We start from the raw sequence: 24,694 nt of genomic DNA, 5'->3' as shown, positions 1-24,694 counted from the left end.
TGTGCCTTAATTCGTGCCTTAAATTTAAACGAAATATGTTGATCTATTGAGGCTATTTTGACCTACTTGAATGAGGTGACTTTGGCTTATGATTTTATTGTATTTTATTGTAATCATTATAAATTGTTTCTTATTTTGGCTTGGATAATACTTGGTTATACTTTCATAAATTGATGCTTAAGAAAATAGGTGCACATACTATTGTTGATTACATGTTTATTCCAGTGGAGTTGTTTTTTCAGTACATGAACAGAACTTTAAATTCATTTTAAACATTTTATTCACAGAAGTATTAGAGGAAGCTCTTGTAGGAAATGACAGTGAAGGCCCACTGTGTGAATTGCTTTTTTTCTTCCTGACTGCAATCTTCCAGGCAATAGCTGAAGAAGAAGAGGAAGTAGCCAAAGAGCAATTAACTGATGCTGACACCAAAGGTCAGAGTTCAACATTATTGCTGATTGAACCATAGTAGTTTTGTAGTGAAACTAATTTTTGAAGGCTAATTTTAAATTAAATTGGCTTTTATGCTTATAAAATATAGTTGTTCAGGTTACCTGATATTGAATCATATGCTAACAACATATGGATTATGTTATAAAAATTTTGTTTTGATATAACCTGTGTCTGACAACCTTAAAGATATTTTCCCTCAATCTATCTTGCTTTTATTCCTTTAGACTTTCCCTATGATTTAGGAGCATTATAGATTTCATTGACCAGTATCTGTAATTCCAAGAGATTCTGCTAACTAGCACTGTAGCACTGTTTCTTTGTTTTTTGGGGTTTTTTTTGTCCCTAACTAAGGAAATACTTTTTTTTTTTTTTTTTTTTTGAGATGGAGTTTCACTCTGTTGCCAGGCTGGAGTGCATTGGCATGATCTTGGCTCACCACAACCTCTGCCTCCCAGGTTCAAGCGATTCTCCTGCCTCAGCCTCCCAAGTAGCTGGGATTACAGACACCCACCACCGCACCCAGCTAATTTTTGTATTGTTTTTAATAGAGACGGGGTTTCACTGTGTTGGCCAGGCCGGTCTCGAACTTCTGACCTCAGGTGATCCACCCGCCTTGGCCTCCCAAAGTGCTGGGATTACAGGCGTGAGCCACTGCGCCTGGCCAGGAAATACTTTAATTGTAATTAATATTTTAAAATGAAAATACTACTGCTGATTTCATTTTAGATCTGACAGTTTTTACATCAGAGTTAAGTAAAATTTTACTTAATAGTTTGAACTAGGTAATTTGCCCTTTAAGTTCTGTACGCTTAAATATCTAGAGTCAGTTGTATGCTACATGTTAATGCAGGAATAATTCTTGGGGCAAACCCTTACATATTTTTAAAACAGTATGTTCACTATTTTGTTTAGGATTCACCTCAGTCAGAGGAAATGTTAAGCATTTCTAATAAGAGATTGATTTGGCCTCCTGAATAATACCCTGAACTTTACCATATATGAGATTTAGGACCAGAAACTTGATTAAACAATACTTGAGTGTGTTACATAAAAATTCACAGTAAGAAAGAACTGTTAGGAGACATCTTGATATCAGAATATTGGTACAGAAAGATGGGACATTCCTCCAGTCAGATAGTTTTGTTGACCTTAGATAATTCAAGGTCATCTTCCTTTTTGCCTGGTCTCTGAAGCAACAGGATATTGATGAGTATGCACTGATGTTTGTTGCCTTTTGATTTTACAGCCTGAGTTCAAGCAAAAATATATTTATATCTAACTTGAGTGCTAACCACCATAGGTCCCTTATTAAGACCATTTTAAGCAATATGACCCCTATTGTCATCTCAGATAATTTAGTCAATTAAATGATATTCTTTTAGCTATTATATTTATTAATGGCCAACATTATAGAGTTATTGATCAAATTCTAACAATACAAGACATAAAACTGTATTTAATTCCAGATTTGAATTGTGTAGTTTTGGAAGTCATGGTGGAAAATAAAAGTGCGGTAAAAAGGAAATGGTATGGGAAAATTAGTATTATAAAGGAAAAATATATATAAGCAATGGTTGGTGTTTGAATTGCCATTACACTCTCTTCTCTTCTCTTTTCTTTTTTGAGACGGAGTTTTGCTCTTGATGCCCAGGCTGGAGTGCAATGGCGCAATCTTGGCTCACTGTAACCTCCGCCTCCCGGGTTCAAGCGATTCTCCCGTCTCAGCCTCCTGAGTAGCTGGGATTACAGGTATGCACCACCACACCCGGCTAATATTGTATTTTTAGTAGAGACAGGATTTCTCCATGTTGGTCAGGCTGGTCTTGAACTCCTGACCTCAGGTGATCCACCTGCCTTGGCCTCCCAAAGTGCTGGGATTACAGGCTTGAGCCACTGTGCCCAGCTGCCATTACACTTTCATGATTGATCTGTGAGTTTTTAAAATAACTATTGCCTATATAGGACTGTGTATAAATATAAGGTGTATCTCTCTAAATAATATTGGCCACTAAATAAAAGTTTTAATGCTGTCTTTGAAAATATTTAGCCTGGGTGACATAGTGAGACCCTTGTCTCTACAAAAAATAAAACAAGGCTAGGCACAGTGGCTCATGCCTGTAATCCCAGCATTTTGGGAAGCTGAGGTGGGCGGATCACTTAAAGTCAGAAGTTCAAGACCAGCCTGACCAACATGGATGGTGAAACCCCATCTCTACTAAAAATGCAAAAATTAGCCAGGCATGGTGGCGCATGCCTGTAATCCCATATAGGCTGAGGCACAATAATCCCTTGAACCCAGGAGGCAGAGGTTGCAGTGATCCGAGATCGCGACACCAGCCTAGGCAATAGAGAGAGACTCTGTCTCAAATAAATAAATTTAATTAAAATTAGCCAGGTGTAGTGGTGCATGCCTATAGCCCCAGCTACTTGGGAGGCTGAGGTGGGAGGATTGTTTGATCCTGGGAGTTTGAGGCTGCAGTGACCTGTGATCATGCCACTGCACGCCATCCTGGGACAGAGTGAGACCCTGTTTCAAAGGAAAAAAAATATATATATATACACACACACATATATATATATATGTATATATATTTAAATGTTAGGGAGGGAAAAAAATAAGTCTGGCATTTTTCACTGTTTTCTCACTTCCCTATTATTTATGATTGACCACATTTTACGTGATGTAAAATAAGTGATGTAAGAGACTACACATTGTTTCATTTAATTCTCATACTACTCTTTTGAGGTAGATACTATTTTCTGCATTTTACATATAAAGAAACTGAGGCTTAGTTTGAAGAAACATGGCTAATAAGGAATTGATGGGATACAAGCTCAAGCAGTCTGATCTAGAGACTCATTACAACTGTGCTATGTTGCTTCATAATATGGTAAAGAAGTTGAAATTTTGAATATGTGTTTCCTCTGGCATTGCCTGTAAAATTATCTGTCTTTGAGAAGATCTAATTTCTTTGGCCCTTGGTCTCCCTGTTTTTATATCAAACCTGAGAGATTTTGACTACCAATTTAAAAAATCTTATATTTAATACATCACTTCCTCTCTTTAGTCTTATGAACTAAAAAGCCCTTCAAAGTATGGGAACAAGAGCATCCTCTTTATATAGAATAGTTTTGTGTATTTGTTGGATCATTGTCTAGTGTTAGAATTGTATGCACCTAATTCTAGATTATGATGACAATAAATATATCTGTTGCAGTTAGTCATAAAATACTGGATATAATTTGGCTATATTCTCGTGGTGTGATGTACCCAAGTGACTATCACTAAGCAGATCCTAGAATGATATTTACAGTTTCTTAAGAATGCCATATGATAGATAAAGAGTTAAAGAATATATTTTAGCATATTACTTTATTTAACACAATTAAAAATGCATTTCATTGGTTTTTCATTTCCTAAAGGCCTTTTTATAGCCTTTGTCTTAGGAAATTATAACTTTCTATAGATGGTATAGGTTGAATGTGGTGATTGCTGCAGGATGAGAGCCAACACACTTTTACAGTTTGTATCTAGGACTGTTGTTAATTTTGGAGTGCTCATTAATTAAATTTGTTTGGCTTTATATGTAAAATGAACATTGAGGAAATTTTAGATATAGTATTTTTCTGCTACAGAAGAATATGATTTCTGTCGTTTGGGCTAGATTAGGTCTGGTAGGAATGACTTTTGGCATATATGCAAATTTTATAGATAGCTTCTCCTGTGTGGCCCTATGTATGCTTGAAATGCCATGAAATTGTCAATGATTGTAATTAGATACGATCCCAGAGCTGCCTTTTTCCTTTAGTAAGGGACTGTTTTCTAAGGTTAATTTTGTCAGGCTTTGGACTTTGGTAGGAGAGTCATATAGTAGAAGGCTAAAGAACCACGGAAGATTAGCCTAGTGATTTTCAAACTCGAATCCAAGGCAATTCATCAGTGCCACTGCAGGAGAGTTGGAAAGATGAAAAGGCAGAATTCTCATCTCCATATCTCACTTTAACAAGAGCATCTTTTATATTGAGTTTTCAAGAAAAAAAAAAATTTTTTTTTTTTGGAAGAATTTGAAAATGGCTGATCCAGACTCATTCCTTTAAGAAAGATGGGCCAGGCATGGTGGCTCATACCTGTAATCCCAGCACTTTGGGAAGCCAGGGCAGGCGGATTAGTTGAGCTCAGTAATGTGAGACCAGCCTGGGCAATGTGGCAAAACCCAGCCTCTGCAAAAAATATAAAAACTAGGTGGGCATGGTGGCATGCACCTGTAGTCCCAGCTACTGGGGAGGCCGAGGTGGGAGGATGGCTTGAGCCCAGAAGGCAGAGGTTGTAGTGAGGTGAGATCGCAGCACTGCACTCCAGCCTGGGCGACAGATTCAAACCCTGTCTCAAAAAGAAAAAGAAAAATGAGGCTGAGCACGGTGGATTACAAGGTCAGGAGTTCAAGACCAGCCTGGCCAAGATGGTGAAACCCTGTCTCTACTAAAAATACAAAAATTACCAGAGAATTGCTTAAACCTGGGAGGCAGAGGTTGCGGCGAGCCAAGATCACGCCACTGCACTCCAGCCTGGTGACAGAGTGAGACTCCATCTTCAAAAAAAATAAAAATGAACCCCAGATTAAGTGACTTGTCTCAAGGGCACATTACAAGGCACTAGCATAGCTGATACTAGAATATACATTATCTGACTCTTAGTCTGAATCTGTGTACATTGTACTATGATATAACAGAAGGGTTTTTCATAGCTTGACACTGATCAATCTATGTATTATAATTAGGAATAACTGGATATACCAATGCTTTACATACATTTATACCAGTAGATTTGTTGTTTAGTTCTATTTGTAAGCTAAGCACCATTTTAAAGCTAAAGCAATTTATTTAGAAAATTCAGGGAAATCTTCCTGTTGTTTTGTTTTGTTCTGTTTTGTTTTTGAGACGGAGTCTAACTCTGTCACCCAGGCTGGAGTGCAGTGGCACCATCTCGGCTCACTGCAACCTATGCCTCCCAATTTCAAGCAATTCTCATGCCTCAGCCTCCCAAGTAGCTGGGGTTACAGACATGTGCCACCACACCCAGCTAATTTTTGTATTTTAGAAGAGACGGGGTTTCACCATGTTGGCCACGTTGGTCTCAAACTCCTGACCTCAGGTGATCCGCCTGCCTCAGCTTCCCAAAGTGCTGGGATTACAGGTATGAGCCACTGCGCCCGGCCCCTGTTGGTTTTTGGATTGGAAATTTTTCTTTTCTTTTTTTTTTTTTTTTTTTTTTTGAGAGAGGCTCGCTCTGTCACCAGACTGCAGTGCAGTGGCACAATCTTGGCTTACTGGACCTTCTGCCTCCCAGGTTCAAATGACTCTCCTGCCTCAGCCTCCCGAGTAGCTGGGAGTACAGGCACGCACCACCACGCCCAGCTAATTTTTGTATTTTTGGTAGAGACAGGGTTTCACCATGTTGGCCAGGATGGTCTGGATCTCTTGACCTTGTGATCCGCCCACCTCAGCCTCCCAAAGTGCTGAGATTACAGGCATCAGCCACCGCACTTGGTCTGTAAAATTTTGCAAAATAAAAATGTGAAATTTTAATGAAGATATTTCAATAGTTAAATTACAGTAGTGCCATCTTTTACTTCTTTTAGCTCATTTTCTGTGATGATTTTGTGATGACTATAACCTATACTTTGTTATGACTTAATCTTAAAATATTCATAAAAGGGCTGGGCACCGTGGCTCATGCTTGTAATCCCAGCACTTTGGGAGGCCAAGGTGGGTAAATCACCTGAGGTCAGGAGTTCAAGACCAGCTTGACCAACAAGGTGAAACCTCGTCTCTACTAAAAATATAAAAATTAGCCGGGCATGGTGGCAGGTGCCTGTAGTCCCAGCTGCTCAGGAGACTGAGAAAGGAGAATTGCTTGAACCCGGGAGGTGGAGGTTGCAGTGAGTCGAGATCGTGCCACTGAACTCCAGCCTGGGTGACAGAGGAAGACTACGTCTCAAAAAAAAATAAATAAATAAAAATAAAAGATTAGGGTATCTTTAAATGGATTCCAATTTTCAAGGTAGACTTTTCTAAGGTTATATTGAGTGAGGAGATTTGTTTTTAATTCTAAAGTGCATTTTATCTTTTGGGGGGAATGTTTATGTGCGTCTCATTGGTAATTTGGAAATTGTCTTTTCTGTTAAGTTATGAAAATGTGTGTGTAGTGCATGGTTTAGGATTTATAGCTGTAGGTGGTGATGAAGCAGAATGTGAATAATGCTTGTACCTAGTGTTTGTTCTTTTGAGGTTCTGAATGTTAAGGTGTTTGCTGTTTTTTTCATCATTTAAAACGGGCATTATTCCCAAATATTCAAGCTTTGATTTGCACTAGAATAAAGTATTTATCTCCTTGAAGATTTAACAGAGGCTTTGGATGAAGATGCAGACCCCACAAAATCTGCACTGTCTGCAGTTGCATCTTTGGCAGCTGCATGGCCACAGTTACACCAGGGTATGTGTGGGTTTTGTTTTTTTGTTTGTTTGGCTTTTTATTTTTAATTTTATAAAGGTACATTTACATTGCTGAGTATTTATTGTTTATATTCTAAATGACTATTTCATTTTTAACAACTATAGGCTGCAGTTTGAAAAGTTTGGATCTTGATAGCTGCACTCTTTCAGAAATCCTCAGACTGCACATCTTAGCTTCAGGTGCTGATGTAACATCGGCAAATGCAAAGTATAGATATCAAAAACGAGGAGGATTTGATGCTACAGATGATGCTTGTATGGAGCTTCGTTTGAGCAATCCCAGTCTAGTGAAGAAACTGTCAAGCACCTCAGTGTATGATTTGACACCAGGTAAGCTTTGCAAGTTGGAATTTGTACCTGCCCACTTCCTACCCTCTTATTCTCAGAAAACTAAAGAGCTGATGAGAAATTTTATGATAAATCAGTATTAAAAGAGAAAAAGATAAAGCAGACTATTGTTGTTATTCATACTAACTTTATTTATGATTGTCTTTTTTATTTGGATTTTCTAATATTTTTAAATGTATGATTAGTCTGCTACATCTACTGAGTTTAAAAGGGTGAGAATTAGCTAGAAAATTAGCTTTCTCTTGTATTCATTAGTGTATCAGAAGTTTAAATGGCTGCTAAATCCTGCCATTCACTTGAATAAGTGTTTGAGGTATGAGAAACAGTATATAAGGTTAAGATGAAGCTATTTTTCACTTCCTTTTTTTAAAGAATTGCATGTACAAGTAAAGAGTTTAATTTAGTATACTTTAGAGAACATACAATAAAGTAGAATACCTTACTTCCTAACATTTGCAGTCTTTATAATTTATGGTGGTTTTTTTGTGCAGTCTTTTAGAAATAGTAATTTACCATGGTCTTTTTTTTTAATTCATGTGATTACAGTTTAGTATTGATTGACGTTCAGTTACTCAGCCAAAAAATTAAAACTTGAGGGCCGGGCACAGTGGCTCATTCCTGTAATCCCAGCACCTTGGGAGGCCAAGGTGGGCAGATCACCTGAGGTCAGGAGTTCGAGACCAGCCCAGCCAACATGGTGAAACACCATCTTTACTAAAAACACAAAAATTAGCTAGGCGTGGTGCTGTGTGCCTGTAGTCCCAGCTACTCGGAGGCAGAGGCAGGAGAATCGCTTGAACCCAGGAGGCAGAGGTTGCTGTGAGCCCAGATGGTGCCACCGTACTCCAGCCTGGGCGACAGAGCAAGACTCCGTCTCAAATAAGTAAAATAAAACTTGAAAAACAATTCTTTGTAATTACAAAATTTCTCATGTTTATTTAACTACTAGTATACAAGATAGACATTTGAAATGCCTCATATATCAATAGCTGTTAAACTGGATTCAAAGTTGCCTTTTTTGTTTATTTGTTTGTTTTTTGAGACAGAGTCTCAGTCACCCAGGCTGGAGTGCAGTGGCGCGATCTTGGCTCACCGCAACCTCCGCCTCCCAGATTCAAGCGATTCTCCAGCCTCAGCCTCCCAAGTAGCTGGAACTACAGGCACATGCCACCGCATGCAGCTATTTTTGTATTTTTAGTAGAGATGGGGTTTCACCATGTTGGCCAGGCTGGTCTCGAACTCCTGACCTCAGGTGATCTGCCTGCCTCAGCCTCCCAAAGTGCTGGGATTACAGGTGTAAGCCACTGCGACTGGCCCATAGTTGCTTTTTTCTGAAGACATGTCATTGACATGTTTGAGAGACTACTCCCTATTCTTTATTAGGCATTTTCATATTGAGCCACAAATTTAAAAAGTTCAAACACAATTCATTTGTTGTGATTGATAATACAGAAGTATTTACCAATTTTTGACAGGAGAAAAAATGAAGATACTCCATGCTCTCTGTGGAAAGCTACTGACCCTAGTTTCAACTAGGGATTTTATTGAAGATTATGTTGATATATTACGACAGGCAAAGCAGGAGTTCCGGGAATTAAAAGCAGAACAACATCGAAAAGAGAGGGAAGAAGCAGCTGCCAGGTAAGAAATAATTGTAATAGTTGTGTTAATGAAAGCTGTTTATTTCTTTGCATTTAAAACCATATTTCACATGGTGCTATAATGTGGAATTGATTATACTGATGTTTGATGGCTTTACTAAGAGCTTGTGAATGAGGCCAGGCATGGTGGCTCACGCTTGCAATCCCAGCACTTTGGGAGGGCGGATTTGGGAGGTCAGGAGTTCGAGACTAGCCTGGCCAACATGGCCAAACCCCGTCTCTACTAAAAATACAAAAATTAACCGGTGTGGTGGCGCATGCCTGTAATTCCAGCTACTCGGGAGGTTGAGGCACGAGAATCACTTGATCCTGGGAAGCAGGATCAGCCTGGGCAGCAGAGTGAAACTCTGTCTCAAAGGAAAAAAAAAAGAAGGCCGGGCGCGGTGGCTCAAGCCTGTAATCCCAGCACCTTGGGAGGCCGAGACGGGCGGATCACGAGGTCAGGAGATCGAGACCATCCTGGCTAACACAGTGAAACCCCCGTCTCTACTAAAAAAATACAAAAACTAGCCGGGTGAGGTGGCGGGTGCCTGTAGTCCTAGCTACTTGGGAGGCTGAGGCAGGAGAATGGCGTAAACCTGGGAGGCGGAGTTTGCAGTGAGCTGAGATCTGGCCACTGCACTCCAGCCTGGGTGACAGAGCGAGACTCCGTCTCAAAAAAAAAAAAAAAGAAAAAAAAAAGCTTATGAATGATTACTACATTATAGTTTTATAATAATGTTTGGAGTACTTTCCATGATTTGATTAAAGACAAGATGCTAAAAGTGAAAAGTATATGTGCATCAGATAGCCTACCATATTTCATTTTAACTTTTAGAATTCGTAAAAGGAAGGAAGAAAAACTTAAGGAGCAAGAACAAAAACTGAAAGAGAAACAAGAAAAACTGAAAGAAGATGAGCAAAGAAATTCAACGGCAGATACATCTATTGGGTATGGTGTGAATCACACTGTTCATCTGCTTTACCATACATAAAGAATAAAAACCAGACACGTTAAACTCTAAAAATGCTCTCAGATTTTTAGAAAAGTTGTCTTTTATTATAGGTACATGATAACTTCCCAGAAAAACACTCAATAGGCTATTTTTAACCAATAATATATTTCTCTCTCCCTTCCACCAGTATCACAGGTGTATACTGTATTTCATAGTTATTCTGCACCATATAGAAGAACAGGGTTGAGATTGGATGTTTTTTGGTAGATGATATAGGGAGAGGATGACTGCACCTTAAATAATTTAGAGATACCAAAGTATTTTATTGCATTTTAGAATATTTGAGATAGGACTGTCTATGAAAACAAGTAGGAATTTGACAGAAATCATCTTTTTTCTCTTTTAATGAAATCTACAAAGGAAAGTTCTGAAGAAACTCAGTATTCCAAAATTAGTATATTGACTTTGACTTTTTAATACTTGTGTGTAAAAATACCCATTAATAAGCCTTAAGATCTTAGGTCATAAACTCGCAATAGAAGAAAATATTTGCAAATCGTATATCTGATAAGGGATTTGTATCCAGAATATAAAAGAATTCTTACAACTCATCAATAAAAAATTGAAAGATTCAGAATAGGGAGTTAATTTTTTAAATGTCAAAAAATAAAGAAGAAATAATAAAAAGAAAAAACAATTTTTTAAAACAACCCAATTTAAAAGTGAGCAATGGATTTGAATAGACATTTCTCCAAAGAAGATATGCAATAAGTACGTGAGAAGATGCTCAACATCATTAATCATCAGGGAAATGTACATCAAAACCACAGTAAGATAACACTTCACACCCAGTAGGCTGGTTATAATCAAATTGACAAATAATAACAAGTTTTGATAAGGAGTTGAGAAATCAAGACTCTCATACATTGCTTGTGGGAATGTAAATGATCCAGTTACTTTGGAAAACAGTTTGACAGTTCTTCAAACAATTAAACCATTTGTTACTGTATGACCCAGCAATTGCACTCCTAGATATATTCCTGAGAGAATTAAAAGCATACCTTCACCCAAAAATGTATACACAAGTGTTCATAGCAGCATTATTCTTAATAGCCAGAGTGATAACAACCCAAATGTCCACCAGTTGATGAATGCATAAACAAATGGTATATCTCTTCCATGGTGTGTCCATACAGGAGAATATTATTCAACAATAAAAAGGAATGGAGTTCTAATGCAGGCTATAATGTGGATGAACTTTGAAAATGTATGCTAAAGAATCTAGTTACAGCCGGGCGCACTGGCTCACGCCTGTAATCCCAGCACTTTGGGAGGCTGAGGCGGGCGGATCACCTGATGTCAGGAGTTTGAGACCAACCTGGCCAACATGGTGAAACCCTGTCTCTACTAAAAATACAAAAAATTAGCCAGGCATGGTGGCACACACCTGTACAGGCAGGAGAATTGCTTGAGCCCTGGAGGCGGAGGTTGCAGTGAGCCGAGATTGTGCTCCAGCCTGGGCAGCAGAGTGAGATTCTGTCTCAAAGCAGCTAGTGACAAAAGACCATATGTTATATGACTCCATTTACACGAAATGTCCAGAATAAGCAAATCAGTAGAGAGTAGATGTATGGTTGCCAGGGGCAGCAAGAAAGAGGAAATGGGAAATGACTACTAATGGATATGGCGTTTCCTTTTGGTATGATGACAGTATTCTGGAATTGACAGTGGTAATGATTGTGTAACCTTGTGAATACACTAAAGACCACTAAATTATACACTTTAAAATGGTGATTGTTATGGTATATAAGCTCAGTATATAAGAAAAGTAACATTGTATGGCTTTCACATCTTCATATTTTTTAAATATTCATTCAGCCCCACTCATTTACATTATCCCTGGCTCTCCTTACATTAGAGCTTGCAAAACCCAACTTTGGATTTAGAACATAATGGTGTAATTTATTTCAAGGTTCATATAATTTTAGTTTTAATTTGGATAACATAATGAATTAAACAGCTGTGTTGTGTTCATTCTGCCTGTTTACTATTTCTGAATTTCTCTCTTCCACTATTTGTCATCTTCTCTCCTTCCTACTCTAAGCCACCGTCACCGCCTAGCCAGCCACCTAGACCACTACTGATCTGTTACTATTATTACTGGCCCCTCATCTACTTTCTTTCCCAGGTAATTTTTCACACAGTGGCTACAGTACTTTCTAATACCATTTCCCTTTCTAAATTCTTCTGGTTTTTTCCTATTGTTTTTTGGATAAGGCCTTACAAGGCCTAGCCTAATCTCACCCTGCCTTTTTCTCTCATCTGCCTCTTGGATTACTGCTTTCTCCGTTACACTTTTCTCAAAATTATAAGCTCCTCCTGTTTCTCTTGAGTTCTGTTCCATTGTGTATGTTATTCCTCTGTAGCACACACTCCTCCCCATCTCCCTGGTCTCAAATTGTAAAATGTCACTTCTTCAAGCCAGCCTTTTTGATCCCTAAGAGTCAGTTTCATTCTCCTTGAAATGTTTTCATAATACCTTGAACTGCTCTTGTTTTAGTACTTATTACATATTTTTTAAATGATTTGTGTAATTATCTGTTTTCTCTGCAAGACCATAAACTGTGTCATGTTGTTCACTACCTCCTAAGCCTATGCCCGGGACTTCGTAAGCAAGCAATAAATATTTCATAAATGGAATTATATATTCATTAGTAAATGTCATCCTTGTTTTTATCCTTAAGGGAGGAAGAAAGGGAAGATTTTGATACTAGCACTGAGAGCAAAGACACAGAGCAAAAGGAATTAGATCAAGATATGGTCACGGAAGATGAAGATGACCCAGGATCACATAAAAGAGGCAGAAGGGGTAATACTGAAATTCCTTAAGAGCATTCTTGTTTGTTTGTTTTTAACTGATAAAGCACTTTATTAATTCAGCTCCTCTGAAATATATTGATTGCTTTCGTTCGTGATTCCAGGCTGTGTTTTTTTTTTTTTTTAAATGCACACCTCATAGCTGTGATGAGTTGTAAAATGTGTTATGAAGTCCTATTAGTACATTTATGATTGGGTCATTATTTACACATCATCTATACTTAAGAAAAAAAGATATAATATTCCTATGTCTTTAATAGGACAGTTTCTGATAACTTTAACTTTTGGTTAGTCAGCAAGTTGCATTGAATTTTTACATTTACTACTTTATTTGGGCCAAATAGAAATTTGCATTCTATAATGTACTCATTCAGCATGCATTGGATGCCTCCTATATACTAGAGATATAAAGATCAATAATGCTCATAATTTGTATCATATTGATGAAAGTAGAACTCTCTCCTACCTTAAAATTATTTCATAAATTGCTAGATCAAAGCGAATACATCTTTTAAAAGCTGTTAATACAAATTTCTTTTGAGGATCCTTAACCAACCTTATTTAATGACTATCAAAAGAAATCCTTAAGTTAATTCTGTGCCTGTAATTTGGATGGGATCTTTTTTCTGTATTTTTTTCTAAATGGTTACTCTAAGTAGATGGAAAATTTCCTTTATCATGGAAGCTGTATTGTCTGATTACAATGCAATTGATTTCAAAATCTAAAGCAAACCTAATATGATTAGAGTTTTAAAACAGACTTCTAAATATTGGGTCAAAAGATAAACTATAATGGAAACTAAAAAATATTTAAAATGAATCAAACTAAAGATTACTGAATATTAACACTTGTTGAATACAGTCCCTCTACTTAGGGGAAAATGTATACCTTTAATACATATTAGAAAAGAAGAAACACAAACTCAGCTAGACATTTATTTAAGAAGATGGTGGGAGAAAAAGAATAATCCCCCTAAGTCTGAAGGAAATAATACATCAGAGTAGAAATTAATAGAAAATGAAAATATAGTAGGGCCAGGTGCAGTGGCTCACACCTGTAATCCCAGCACTCTGGGAGGCCAAGATAGGTGGATTGCTTAAGCCCAGGAGTTCAAAATCGGCCTTGGCAACATGGTGAAACCCCATCACTACAAAAAGTACCCAAAAAGCAAGCTGGGCATGGTGGCATGCACCTGTAGTCCCAGCTACTCAGTAGGCTAAGGTGGGAGGGTCGCTTGAGCCTGGGAGATCAAGGCTGCAGTGAGCCCTGATTGTGCCACTGCACTCCAGCCTGGGCAACAGAGGAAGACCCTTTCTTAAAAAAATAAAAATGTAGTAAAGAACAATAACAAATCTAAAAGCGTGTTCTTCTGAGAAAGACAAACGAGACAAACCTTTGTTGAAACTGATTTTTATAAAGATGGCGATCATAATAAAGTTAGGACTGAAAGGGAGCAACATTAACTATGGATAGAGTAGAAACTTAAAGATAAGGAGATAATACACAATTTTTTGATGCATTTGAAAATATAGCAAAAATAAAATCCTAGAAAAATACAAATTATCAAAATGGATTTATGAATAAATTTGTTAATGTAGATGGTCTTTTTTTTTTTTTTTTTTTTTTGAGATGGAGTCTCGCGCTGTCACCCAGGCTGGAGTGCAGTGGCCGGATCTCAGCTCACTGCAAGCTCCGCCTCCCGGGTTCACGCCATTCTCCGGCCTCAGCCTCCCGAGTAGCTGGGACTACAGGCGCTGCCACCTCGCCCGGCTATTTTTTGTATTTCTTAGTAGAGATGGGGTTTCACCGTGTTAGCCAGGATGGTCTCGATCTCCTGACCTCGTGATCCGCCCATCTCGGCCTCCCAAAGTGCTGGGATTACAGGCTTGAGCCACAGCGCCCGGCCAATGTAGATGGTCTTAAACGATTAAAGAACTTGAATCAGTACTAAAATCTTTCTGCAGAGAAAACATCAGTCCTAGACAACTTTATAGGTGAATTCTGCCAAATTTTTAAAAAACCAGATAATTCCAGTCTTACACAAACTCTTTCAAGCAAAAGAAATAGAATGAAAAAATACTTCCCAACTATCAAAGCAATTTGACAGCAACTGAAACAACAGAGAAATTTAATTCCAACATATTGTCGTAGTCAAGGCAGATTATCAGGGGTCCAAGCTCTTTCTGTCTTGTTGGTACTGCCATCCTTAGGGTTTTGCTGCCATTCTCATGTTCCAAAATGATTTATCACCATGTCTGCATTCTAGCTAGTTGGAAGTGGGAAGGAGGAAAGGGAAGCACAGTCCAGAGGGTACACACAATGCTTCTGATCCCATCTCTTTGAACAAAAGTTTTTTGTTTGGTTGTGCCTACTCTGGGAAATGTTGTCCTTCTTTTGGGTTGCTAAGTGCCCAGCTGAAAACTAGTGGTTCTGTTACCTTCAACCAGTGGTTAGTAAATAACAGTTTGTATGCCAAATCTGGCCGACCTCATTTTTGTTGTTGTTGTTTTTTGAGGTGGAGTCTCGCTCTGTCACCCAGGCTGGGGTGCAGTGGTGCCATCTCGGCTCACTGCAATCTCCACCTTCTGGGTTCAAGCGATTCTTCTGCCTCAGCCTCCCGAGTAGCTGGGATTATAGGTGCATGTCACCACACCTGGTTGATTTTTGTATTTTTAGTAGTGATGTGTTTTGTCATGTTGGCCAGGCTGGTTTCAAACTCCTGCCCTCAAGTGATCCAGCCACCTCGGCCTCCCAAAGTGTTGGGATTACAGATGTGAGCCACTGTGCCCGACCCGGCCCTGCCCTGCCCTGTTTTTGTATAACTCATAAGCTAAAAAGGCTTTTCCCCCTTTTTTGGAGACAGAGTCTCACTCTATCCCTCAGGCTGGAGTATAGTGGCATGATCTTGGCTCACTGCAACCTCCACCTCCTGGGTTCAAGCGATTCTCATGCCTCCGCCTCCTGAGTAGCTGGGATTACAAGTGCTTGCTACCACGCCCAGCTAATTTCTGTATTTTTAGTAGAGATGGGATTTCACCATGTTGGCCAGGCTGGTCAAGAACTCCTGACGTCAGGTGATCCGCCCACCTTGGCCTCCCAAAGTTCTGGGATTTACAGGCGTGAGCCACTGCGCCGGCTGGATTTTTACAATTTAAATGACTGGAAAAAAGAAGAATGATACTTTGTGATAAGTGAAAATTATATGAAATTCAGATTTCACTGTCCATAAATAGTTATATTGAACCACAGCCATGCTGATTGTCTACATGTTGCCTGTGATTGCTTTTGGGCCACAACAGTGGAATTGAATAGCTGTGAAGACCAAAAGATCCACAAAGACAAATATTTATAAGCTGGTCTTCTCCAGAAGTAGTTTGCTGTTATTCCTCCCTTAGAGGAAGGACTGGGATGACTACTGGAGGATAACTAACATACTCTACTGCACTCTGCAGTATGGAAATTACAGATTTTTTGTGCCCCTTTAGATTTAAGTATATTGATTTCTTAATAACATAGAGTATTAGTCTGCTTGGGCTGCCATAACAAAATACCACAGACTGGGGTGCCTTAAACAACAGAAATTTCAGAAATTTGTTTTCTCACAGTTCTGGAGTCTGGAAGTCCAAGATCAAGCAGGGTTAGTGTCTGAAGAGGCTTTTTCTTGGCTTGCAGACAGTGCCTTCTTGCTATATCCTTACATGGCTTTTTCTCTGTGCATGTCAGAGAACAAGATCTCTCGTGTCTCTTGTTCTTTTAAGAACATCAATCATGTTGGATTAGGGCCCCACCTTTATGATCTTAATTACTTCCTTAAAAGTTCTGTGTCCAAATACAGTCACATTGGAGGTTAGGGCTTCAACATATGAACTTGGGTTGTGGAGAGGGGACACAGTTTAGTCTATAACACCTAATAACTTGGGGTAACTTTGTATCTCATATTTTTCTAATGGAAACTTGAAATATGATGATGATGATGATGAAACATTTTATTTTAACTACAGGGAAAAGAGGACAAAATGGATTTAAAGAATTTACAAGGCAAGAAGAGATCAACTGTGTGACAAGAGAGCCTCTTACTGCTGAAGAGGATGAAGCATTAAAACAGGAACACCAACGAAAAGAGAAAGAGCTCTTAGAAAAAATCCAAAGTGCCATAGCCTGTACCAATATCTTTCCCCTGGGTCGTGACCGCATGTATAGACGATACTGGATTTTCCCTTCTATTCCTGGACTCTTTATTGAAGAGGATTATTCTGGTCTTACTGAAGACATGCTGTTGCCTAGACCTTCATCATTTCAGAATAATGTACAGTCTCAAGATCCTCAGGTATCCACTAAAACTGGAGAGCCTTTGATGTCTGAATCTACCTCCAACATTGAGCAAGGTCCACGTGACCATTCTGTGCAGCTGCCAAAACCAGTGCATAAGCCAAATCGGTGGTGCTTTTACAGTTCTTGTGAACAGCTAGACCAGCTTATTGAAGCTCTTAATTCTAGAGGACATAGAGAAAGTGCCTTAAAAGAAACTTTGTTACAAGAGAAAAGCAGAATATGTGCACAGCTAGCCCGTTTTTCTGAAGAGAAATTTCATTTTTCAGGTAAATTTTCAATGAAAATTGTTTTTACTTTTTTTTCTTCCCCCTAATCTCTGGTCATTCAGGATTAAGCATTTTTTCAAGCTATTAGATATACATTTACAGCACCTTATCTTTGATTTAGGCTATCCTTTTAGTTTGCAAGTTAGAGTTTGGGAATGTATTTCTTTATAGAAACAAGATTATCTAAATTCCACTGGGTTCTATTTGAATTATGAGGAACACATCTATGGTATAACAAAATACATATTCTCCTTGATCTCCTTATTCCTTGGTCAGTAGACTCTGAAATCCAAGAATAGACTCCATCAGTTTTGGACAGATTATGGTGAGTGAGGTTACTCATTAAGGGTTTTGGCTGAGAGTCCAGGGAGAAGTTCCACTAATGGTCACTTCTTTGGAGGTTGGCTGCAAGGGCAGGTCGGATAGCAGCATTTCCTGCTTGATGGTTTGTCCACTGATGACAAATAAGAAAAAGCAGTAAGGCATTTTTAGATGTGAGTTTTTATATTAATAAATGAGATTCTCTAGGTAAAGAATTGCTTACTTGTTTCCTGTGGGGGAGAAAATAGAGCTAAAAACATTTTAAATTAAATCAAAATTTAAAAAACAATTGCTTAAATTTAGGGGCATGTTACCATGACCACTTCAGTTTTTTTCAGGATTAAAAACTGTAGATCACAATTCTTGGGGTGTTTTGTTTGTTTGTTTGTTTTGAGACAGAATTTCGTTTTTGTTGCCCAGGATGTTGGGCTCACTGCAGTCTCTGCCTGCTGGGTTCAAGTGTGTTCTCCTGTCTCAGCCTCCCAAGTAGCTGGGATAACAGACGCCTGCCACCACGCCCAGCTAATTTTTTGTATTTTTAGTAGAGATGGGGTTTCACCATGTTGGCCAGGCTGGTCTCGAACTCCTGACCTCACAGGTGATCCACCCGCCTTGGTCTCCCAAAGTGCTGGGATTACAGGCGTGAGCCACTGCACCTGGCCAGTGTTGAGCATCTTTTACATGTGCTCATTGGCCATTTGTATATCTTCCTTAAATAGCTATTCAGATCCTTTGCCCATTTTAAAATTGGGTTGTCTTTTTATTGTGCTGTAAGAGTTCTTTATATATTCTGGATACAAGGGCTTTAGTTATTTATTTAGAGACAGAGTCTCGCTCTGTTGCCCAGGCTGGATTGCAGTGGCATATCATAGTTCACTGCAGACTCAAACTCCTGGGCTCAAGCAATCCTGCCTTAGCCTCCTGAGTAGCCATACAAGGGCTTTATAAGATAAATGATATTCATTCATTTGTGGCACTTGAGGATTTACAAAGCACTTTTATATCCATTATTTCAAGATCATAACAGCCACATGGAGTAATTGTAGTTTTTAATAAGAAAATCATAATAAAAGTATTTACTGTTTCAGACAAACCTCAGCCTGATAGCAAACCAACATACAGTCGGGGAAGATCTTCCAATGCATATGATCCATCTCAAATGTGTGCAGAAAAGCAACTTGAACTAAGGCTGAGAGATTTTCTTTTAGATATTGAAGATAGAATCTACCAAGGAACATTAGGAGCAATTAAGGTTTGTACTTGTTCCCATTTTTAGTTTGTCTAACCTACTTGGTCCAGAATTTTGGTCATATTTGTTAATTATACGGCATAGACAAGGCATATGTGTTTTGAATAAACACCAGAGAATGATAAACTTTTTATGAAAACTTGTTTATTCCCCTGCATCAAAATATTTTTTCTGATATTTTCATCAGATGTTGAAATGTGTAAGGATATTTTCTTCTTCCTTGACTAGCCCCTGCCTTCTCCGCTGAGTCTGGTTGATTGGTTCGTTTCTTTGTTACCTTTTAAAAATCTGTAATTCATGGCTTATAATGTATTCTGTTCATGCCTTGGCCATCATCTATCACTTTTTTGCTGCTATCAAGTGACCAATCTTAGAACTGTTTATGATTTATTTATACAGAAAGTAAGGTAGTATGGTTTTCATCTATGAAGAATATGAATTCCAGTTTGGCCACTTAGTAACCTTATTTTTAGATACCTTTTTGATTCATAATCATTTCTAAAATATCCATGAATTGATTTTATATGCATATTGAACTTCATACCTCTTAGAAACAGTATATTCCATTTTTCATGGTTAGTAAGTTTGAATTTTGTTACAGGTTACAGATCGATATATCTGGAGATCAGCATTAGAAAGTGGACGGTATGAGCTATTAAGTGAGGAAAACAAGGAAAATGGGATAATTAAAACTGTGAATGAAGACGTAGAAGAGATGGAAATTGATGAACAAACAAAGGTCATAGTAAAAGACAGGTACAAAAGGGTTTTTCTAAAGTAACCATTACTTTTCCTTGCCATTTTAAGGGTTTTTTGTTTGTTTGTTTATTTTTTTAAGTAAATATGTTGCTTTTTCTTATTTTAAAAACTTGTCATGAGGACCTTGATATTTGTAACCACTGGAATGATCATTTTCTAAACCTCAGGATCTCTGTTACTCCACTCTGTACTATTGCAACCAAAAGACAATTCATTTAAATAATGATTATTTCTCAAAAGTTTTTTTTTTTAATCTTTGAACTTAAGGTTTTATTAATTTCGGAAAGTAATTATACTATCATTCTTCTTTTCTATAGGAAAACTTAGTAAATTCTGGTAGACTTGAGTATTATTTGAGCTAGGCAAGATGGCTGGGGCCTGTAGTCTCAGCTACACGGGAGGCTGAAGCAGGAGGATCACTTGAGGCCAGGAGTTGGAGACCAGCCTGGGCAACATAGTGAGACCCTGTCTCTTTTTTTTTTAATTAGCTGGGCATGGTGGCATGCATTTGGTTTTTGTTGTTGTTGTTGTTTTTTGAGACGGAGTCTTGCTCTGTTGCCAGGCTGGAGTAAAGTAGCATAATCTCGGCTCACTGCAACCTCCTACTTCTTGGTTCAAGCAATTCTCCTGCCTCAGCCTCCCAAGTAGCTGGAATTACAGGCATGTGCCACCATGCCCAGCTAATTTTTGTATTTTTAGTAGAGACAGGGTTTCACCACATTGGCCAGGATGATCTTGATCTCCTGACCTCATGATCCACCTGCCTCAGCCTCCCGAAGTGCTGGGATTATAGGCCTGAGCCACCACGCCTGATCAGCATGCACTTGTAGTCCCATCTATTCCATTGTTGTACCCCAGGACTTCAAAGCTGCAGTGAGCTAATAATGATTGTGCCACTGCACTCCAGCCTGAGCAACAATGAGACCTCATCTCTAATATATGTATTAAATATTATTACTAATCAGAATCTATACCTTATATCTGTAGATACTTTTATTTTTTTCAAGATTATTTTGGATATTATATGCCTTTAAGCAATTTGTCATCTAGAAGGGAACAATGGAGAAACATGAGGCTAGCATTATATTTACTAGAACGGTGTTCTGACAGAAGGTTATACCCAGTGCAAATGAAGTAAATGGGCGGGCTACTTGTGTTAGTGGGACATGGGAGACAGTAAAGGAAGTGCAAGAGGAAGTGACTGCAAAGCTGAGCCCTAAAGTTGAGAAAAATAGGACACTGGGAAGAAAAACCATGTACAAAGGCTTTGAGTGAATGAGTTTGCACTTTAAAATGATCATTTTCGACCAGGTGCAGTGGCTCACACCTGTAATCCCAGCATTATGGGAGGCCAAGGCGGGTGAATCATGAGGTCAGGCATTCGAGACCAGCCTGGCCAACATAGTGAAACCCTGTCTCTACTAAAAATACAAAAAATTTGCCGGGCATGGTGGCGGGCAACTGTAATCCCAGCTACTCAGGAGACTGAGGCAGGAGAATGGTGTGAACCTGGGAGGCAGAGCTTGCAGTGAGCTGAGATCATGCCACTGCACTCCAGCCTGGGCAACAGTGTGAGACTCTGTCTCAAAAAAAAAAAAAAAAAAAAAGCAAAACGAGAAATAGAGATAAGCTGCCTGAAATACTTAGGCTTTAAGGCCCATCACAATGTCACCTCTCTAAAACCTTTCCTATAAGCCTTCCCTCTTCTCTCTCTCCTTCAAATATTTACCCTTAGTCCTTCTAAATGAATCTCCCTTCCCTACTGTTCACTGCAACTCCTTGAGACTGAGGAAATGATTTTTTTACAATGGTATAAATAAGCATTTGAACCAATGAATGGACTCAAGTTTTACCTAATAGTGTTTTTAAGTACCATAAACTCTGAATTGTTTTAATTGTAGACTTTTGGGGATAAAAACAGAAACTCCAAGTACTGTATCAACGAATGCAAGTACACCACAGTCAGTGAGCAGTGTGGTTCATTATCTGGCAATGGCACTCTTTCAAATAGAGCAGGGCATTGAGCGGCGTTTTCTGAAAGCTCCACTTGGTAAGTATCTGTTTTTATTTCAAAATATTAGTTGTGTTATAAGTAATTTTGAGTTGGCCTTTAATAGAATTTTATTGTCTGACATAATGAAACTGATAAACTAGTCTTAAAAACTCGAGATGTTTTCATTTTTAAATGAGTTCTTTTAAGGTGAGATTTAATTTTAGAGTAATACAGTCTTTTGTGAAGAGTTTCACCAAAAGAAAGCTTACCAGCTAGGCACAGTGGCTCATGCCGGTAATCTAAACACTTTGGGAGGCTGAGGCGGAATCGCTTGAGCCCAAGAGTTTGAGACCAGCCTGGGCATCATATAGCAAGAACCCCATCTCTACAAAATTTTTTTAAAAAATTAGCTGGGCATCATGGCGTGCACCTGTAGTCCGGAGGCTGGGGTGGGAGGATCCCATGAACCCAGGAATTTGAGGTTACAATGAGCTGTGACCACACCACTGCACTGTAGCCTAGGTGACAGAGTAAGACCCTGTCTCTTTAAAAGAAAAAAAAGATCACCAAAACCTATAACTAGTCAGACCTTGAATAATCAAAGATTATGTGTAACTTTTTTTTTCCTGTTATTTGAAAGAGAACCCGAAGTAAGTGACTTAAAAGTTTACCATTTGGGGCATAATTTGATGATAAGAGTCACTGACCCACATGCTAAATCAGAAATACTAAGTGTTAAACGGAACACGGGTGAGGAAATGCTCTATAATTTATAGTGAGGAATAATACTATCTGTATCATTTTTTCACAAATTATGAAATTAGTGGGTTTTTAGGGACTAATCTAGGAACCTAATTATTATGTTTTTGGGAAAATACCTGTTTCAGAATTCTAAATCAATGTTTATATAATAACTGTCTCTAATTCCCTGTTGCCTTTTTGAGATGTTTAATTTATAACTCATCATGTTGAGATATTTATATTCTTGTAATGGGATCATGGAAGAAATAACTTTCTTAAACCATATCTTTTTGGTCTCATATTGAAAGAACTACTTGAATTGACTAAAATCCTTAAATAATTGTTTTAGCTGAGAGTGGTGGCTCACGCCTGTAATCCCAGCACTTTGGGAGGCCGAGGCAGGTGGATCACCTGAGGTCAGGAGTTTGAGACCAGCCTAACCAACATGGTGAAACCCCATCTCTACTAAAAATACAAAATTAGGTGGGTGTGGTGGTACGTGCCTGTAATCCCAGCTACTTGGGACGCTGAGGCAGGAGAATCGCTTGAACCTGGGAGGCAGAGGTTGCAGTGAGCTGAGACTACACCATTGCACTCCAGCCTGGGCAACAAGAGAGAAACTGTCTCAAAAAAATAAAAATATAAAAATAATAATTTTTTGATATCTCATTGAGTATTAGAACAAAGTATTCATAGACAATGCAATCAGAGCAGTTTTGAAATGTGAATATATTTGTAAACTTTTTAAATTGAAGAGTTTGTGGCCAGTATCTCATTAAGTCTATTCACACTTTTGTAAACTGATAATCCTACCATAAGCTTAATAACCCACTGGCCACATTGAAAGTAGCAATTGTAAGAAATAAAATATGTATAATCACAGCTCCCAAAGACAGCAGAGTTGGTATTTGCTATGTCACTTTTATTTCCCAGTCTTCAGCATTTCTTATTTTCTTTCTGATCCTTTATGTACAAGGGATCACTCTGTATTTATTACAACCCCATATTAATACACAATTACCTAAATTAAAATTTCAATTTAAAATTATTTGTAAATCATTCAGCTTTTATAAATGTAAGATACTGTTACTACTAACACTGCGATTCCAAAACAGTAAAAGGATAAGACACAATACTGCTTATTTTCCCACTTCTGAAATTTTCATTAAAGTTTTTTATAAGTCAAAGGGGGGAATATCAAATTAATTGTTTAGTATGTCTGTATTTTCATCTGCACAACTTATTAAATATTTAGACAAACAGGTTAATACTGAGAGTTGTTACAACTTGTCTAGTAGGTTATATGAGCGAGACTGTTCCTTATGCTGGTTTGTATACAGTGGTTTTCAAACATTAATTTCATCCCAAAAGATGGAAAATTGTAATTCAAGATCTTAAGAAATAAGTGAAGTAAGAAAAGTTGGTTACTTTGGTAGTGTCAAAGTTAAATATTGGTTGAAGTCAAATGTTGGTCATTTATAATATGGGTGTCTACTGTTGATGCTCCATAAAAAGTTATTAGAATAACTTAAGCCTTTGAAAGGTCTGTTTTGCACAGGACAGCAGGAGATGGAGATAGGCTATCTGAAATAAAGTAATCAAGAATATCATTAATTGGGGAGAGAAAAGCAGGTTTTACTTTATGAATATTTGAGATGGAATATATATTGAAATTCTCCATTCACCTGATAATATTTCAGGATAGCAAATTAATCATAGCAAGCATTTTCCCAATTTAGCTTCAGAAATCATTTCAGTTTCTTGAGGAAGCATGTAAGAAATAAAAATTCTACTTATGTTCTACCTTCTCTAAAATGTCCCTTTTATTCTAGAGATTAATCATACTGATAAAAGTAGACTTTTCATTTGGGGAAGATAAAATGTTTTAAATGTTTTAGGTAAGATACATGAGGATGTTTTTTAAGATTGATAATTCCGTTATTTTTAAAGTCATACTTATGGTTAAACCCTTAAGCTATAAAAAAAAAAATCCTCAACTAACTATATCAATTTGAAATTAGGTAACAGAGAAATTAATAAGGATCAAAAGGGAGATAGAAAAAAAAAGGACAAGAAAAAGAGAGAGGAAGATCAATCTAGTGTGAGAGATGGTAAATTTTTAACTTTTTAAAGAAATGTATGTTTTGTCTTTTTAAAGAATTATGATTTTACTTTCTCTGTGGCTGAGTACTCATTTGCATATTTAGCTTTTGAAGGAAAACCTTGGATTTGATTTTTTTGGAAG

General features: G+C 38.0%; 1 protein-coding gene across 2 annotated transcripts in view; it reads left to right on the top strand.

Moving 5' to 3' along the window:
- Window positions 1–24,694, top strand: part of BAZ1A (bromodomain adjacent to zinc finger domain 1A) — a 129,423-nt gene that overhangs the window by 88,770 nt on the left and 15,959 nt on the right. The window contains exons 12-21 of one of the 2 annotated variants that reach the window (XM_025392485.1): window positions 288–434; window positions 6,851–6,946; window positions 7,072–7,296; window positions 8,790–8,955; window positions 9,793–9,906; window positions 12,655–12,779; window positions 16,790–17,386; window positions 18,796–18,959; window positions 19,558–19,712; window positions 21,617–21,765. In XM_025392485.1, the coding sequence (XP_025248270.1) occupies window positions 288–434; window positions 6,851–6,946; window positions 7,072–7,296; window positions 8,790–8,955; window positions 9,793–9,906; window positions 12,655–12,779; window positions 16,790–17,386; window positions 18,796–18,959; window positions 19,558–19,712; window positions 21,617–21,765 (1,938 nt within the window). The remainder of the gene's footprint in view (window positions 1–287; window positions 435–6,850; window positions 6,947–7,071; window positions 7,297–8,789; window positions 8,956–9,792; window positions 9,907–12,654; window positions 12,780–16,789; window positions 17,387–18,795; window positions 18,960–19,557; window positions 19,713–21,616; window positions 21,766–24,694) is intronic. The other variant, XM_025392486.1, reaches the window with a different exon arrangement.

Source organism: Theropithecus gelada, chromosome 7b (assembly GCF_003255815.1).
Source record: "Theropithecus gelada isolate Dixy chromosome 7b, Tgel_1.0, whole genome shotgun sequence".
NCBI lineage: Eukaryota > Metazoa > Chordata > Mammalia > Primates > Cercopithecidae > Theropithecus > Theropithecus gelada.
This window is presented reverse-complemented; position numbering and strand designations above follow the sequence as displayed.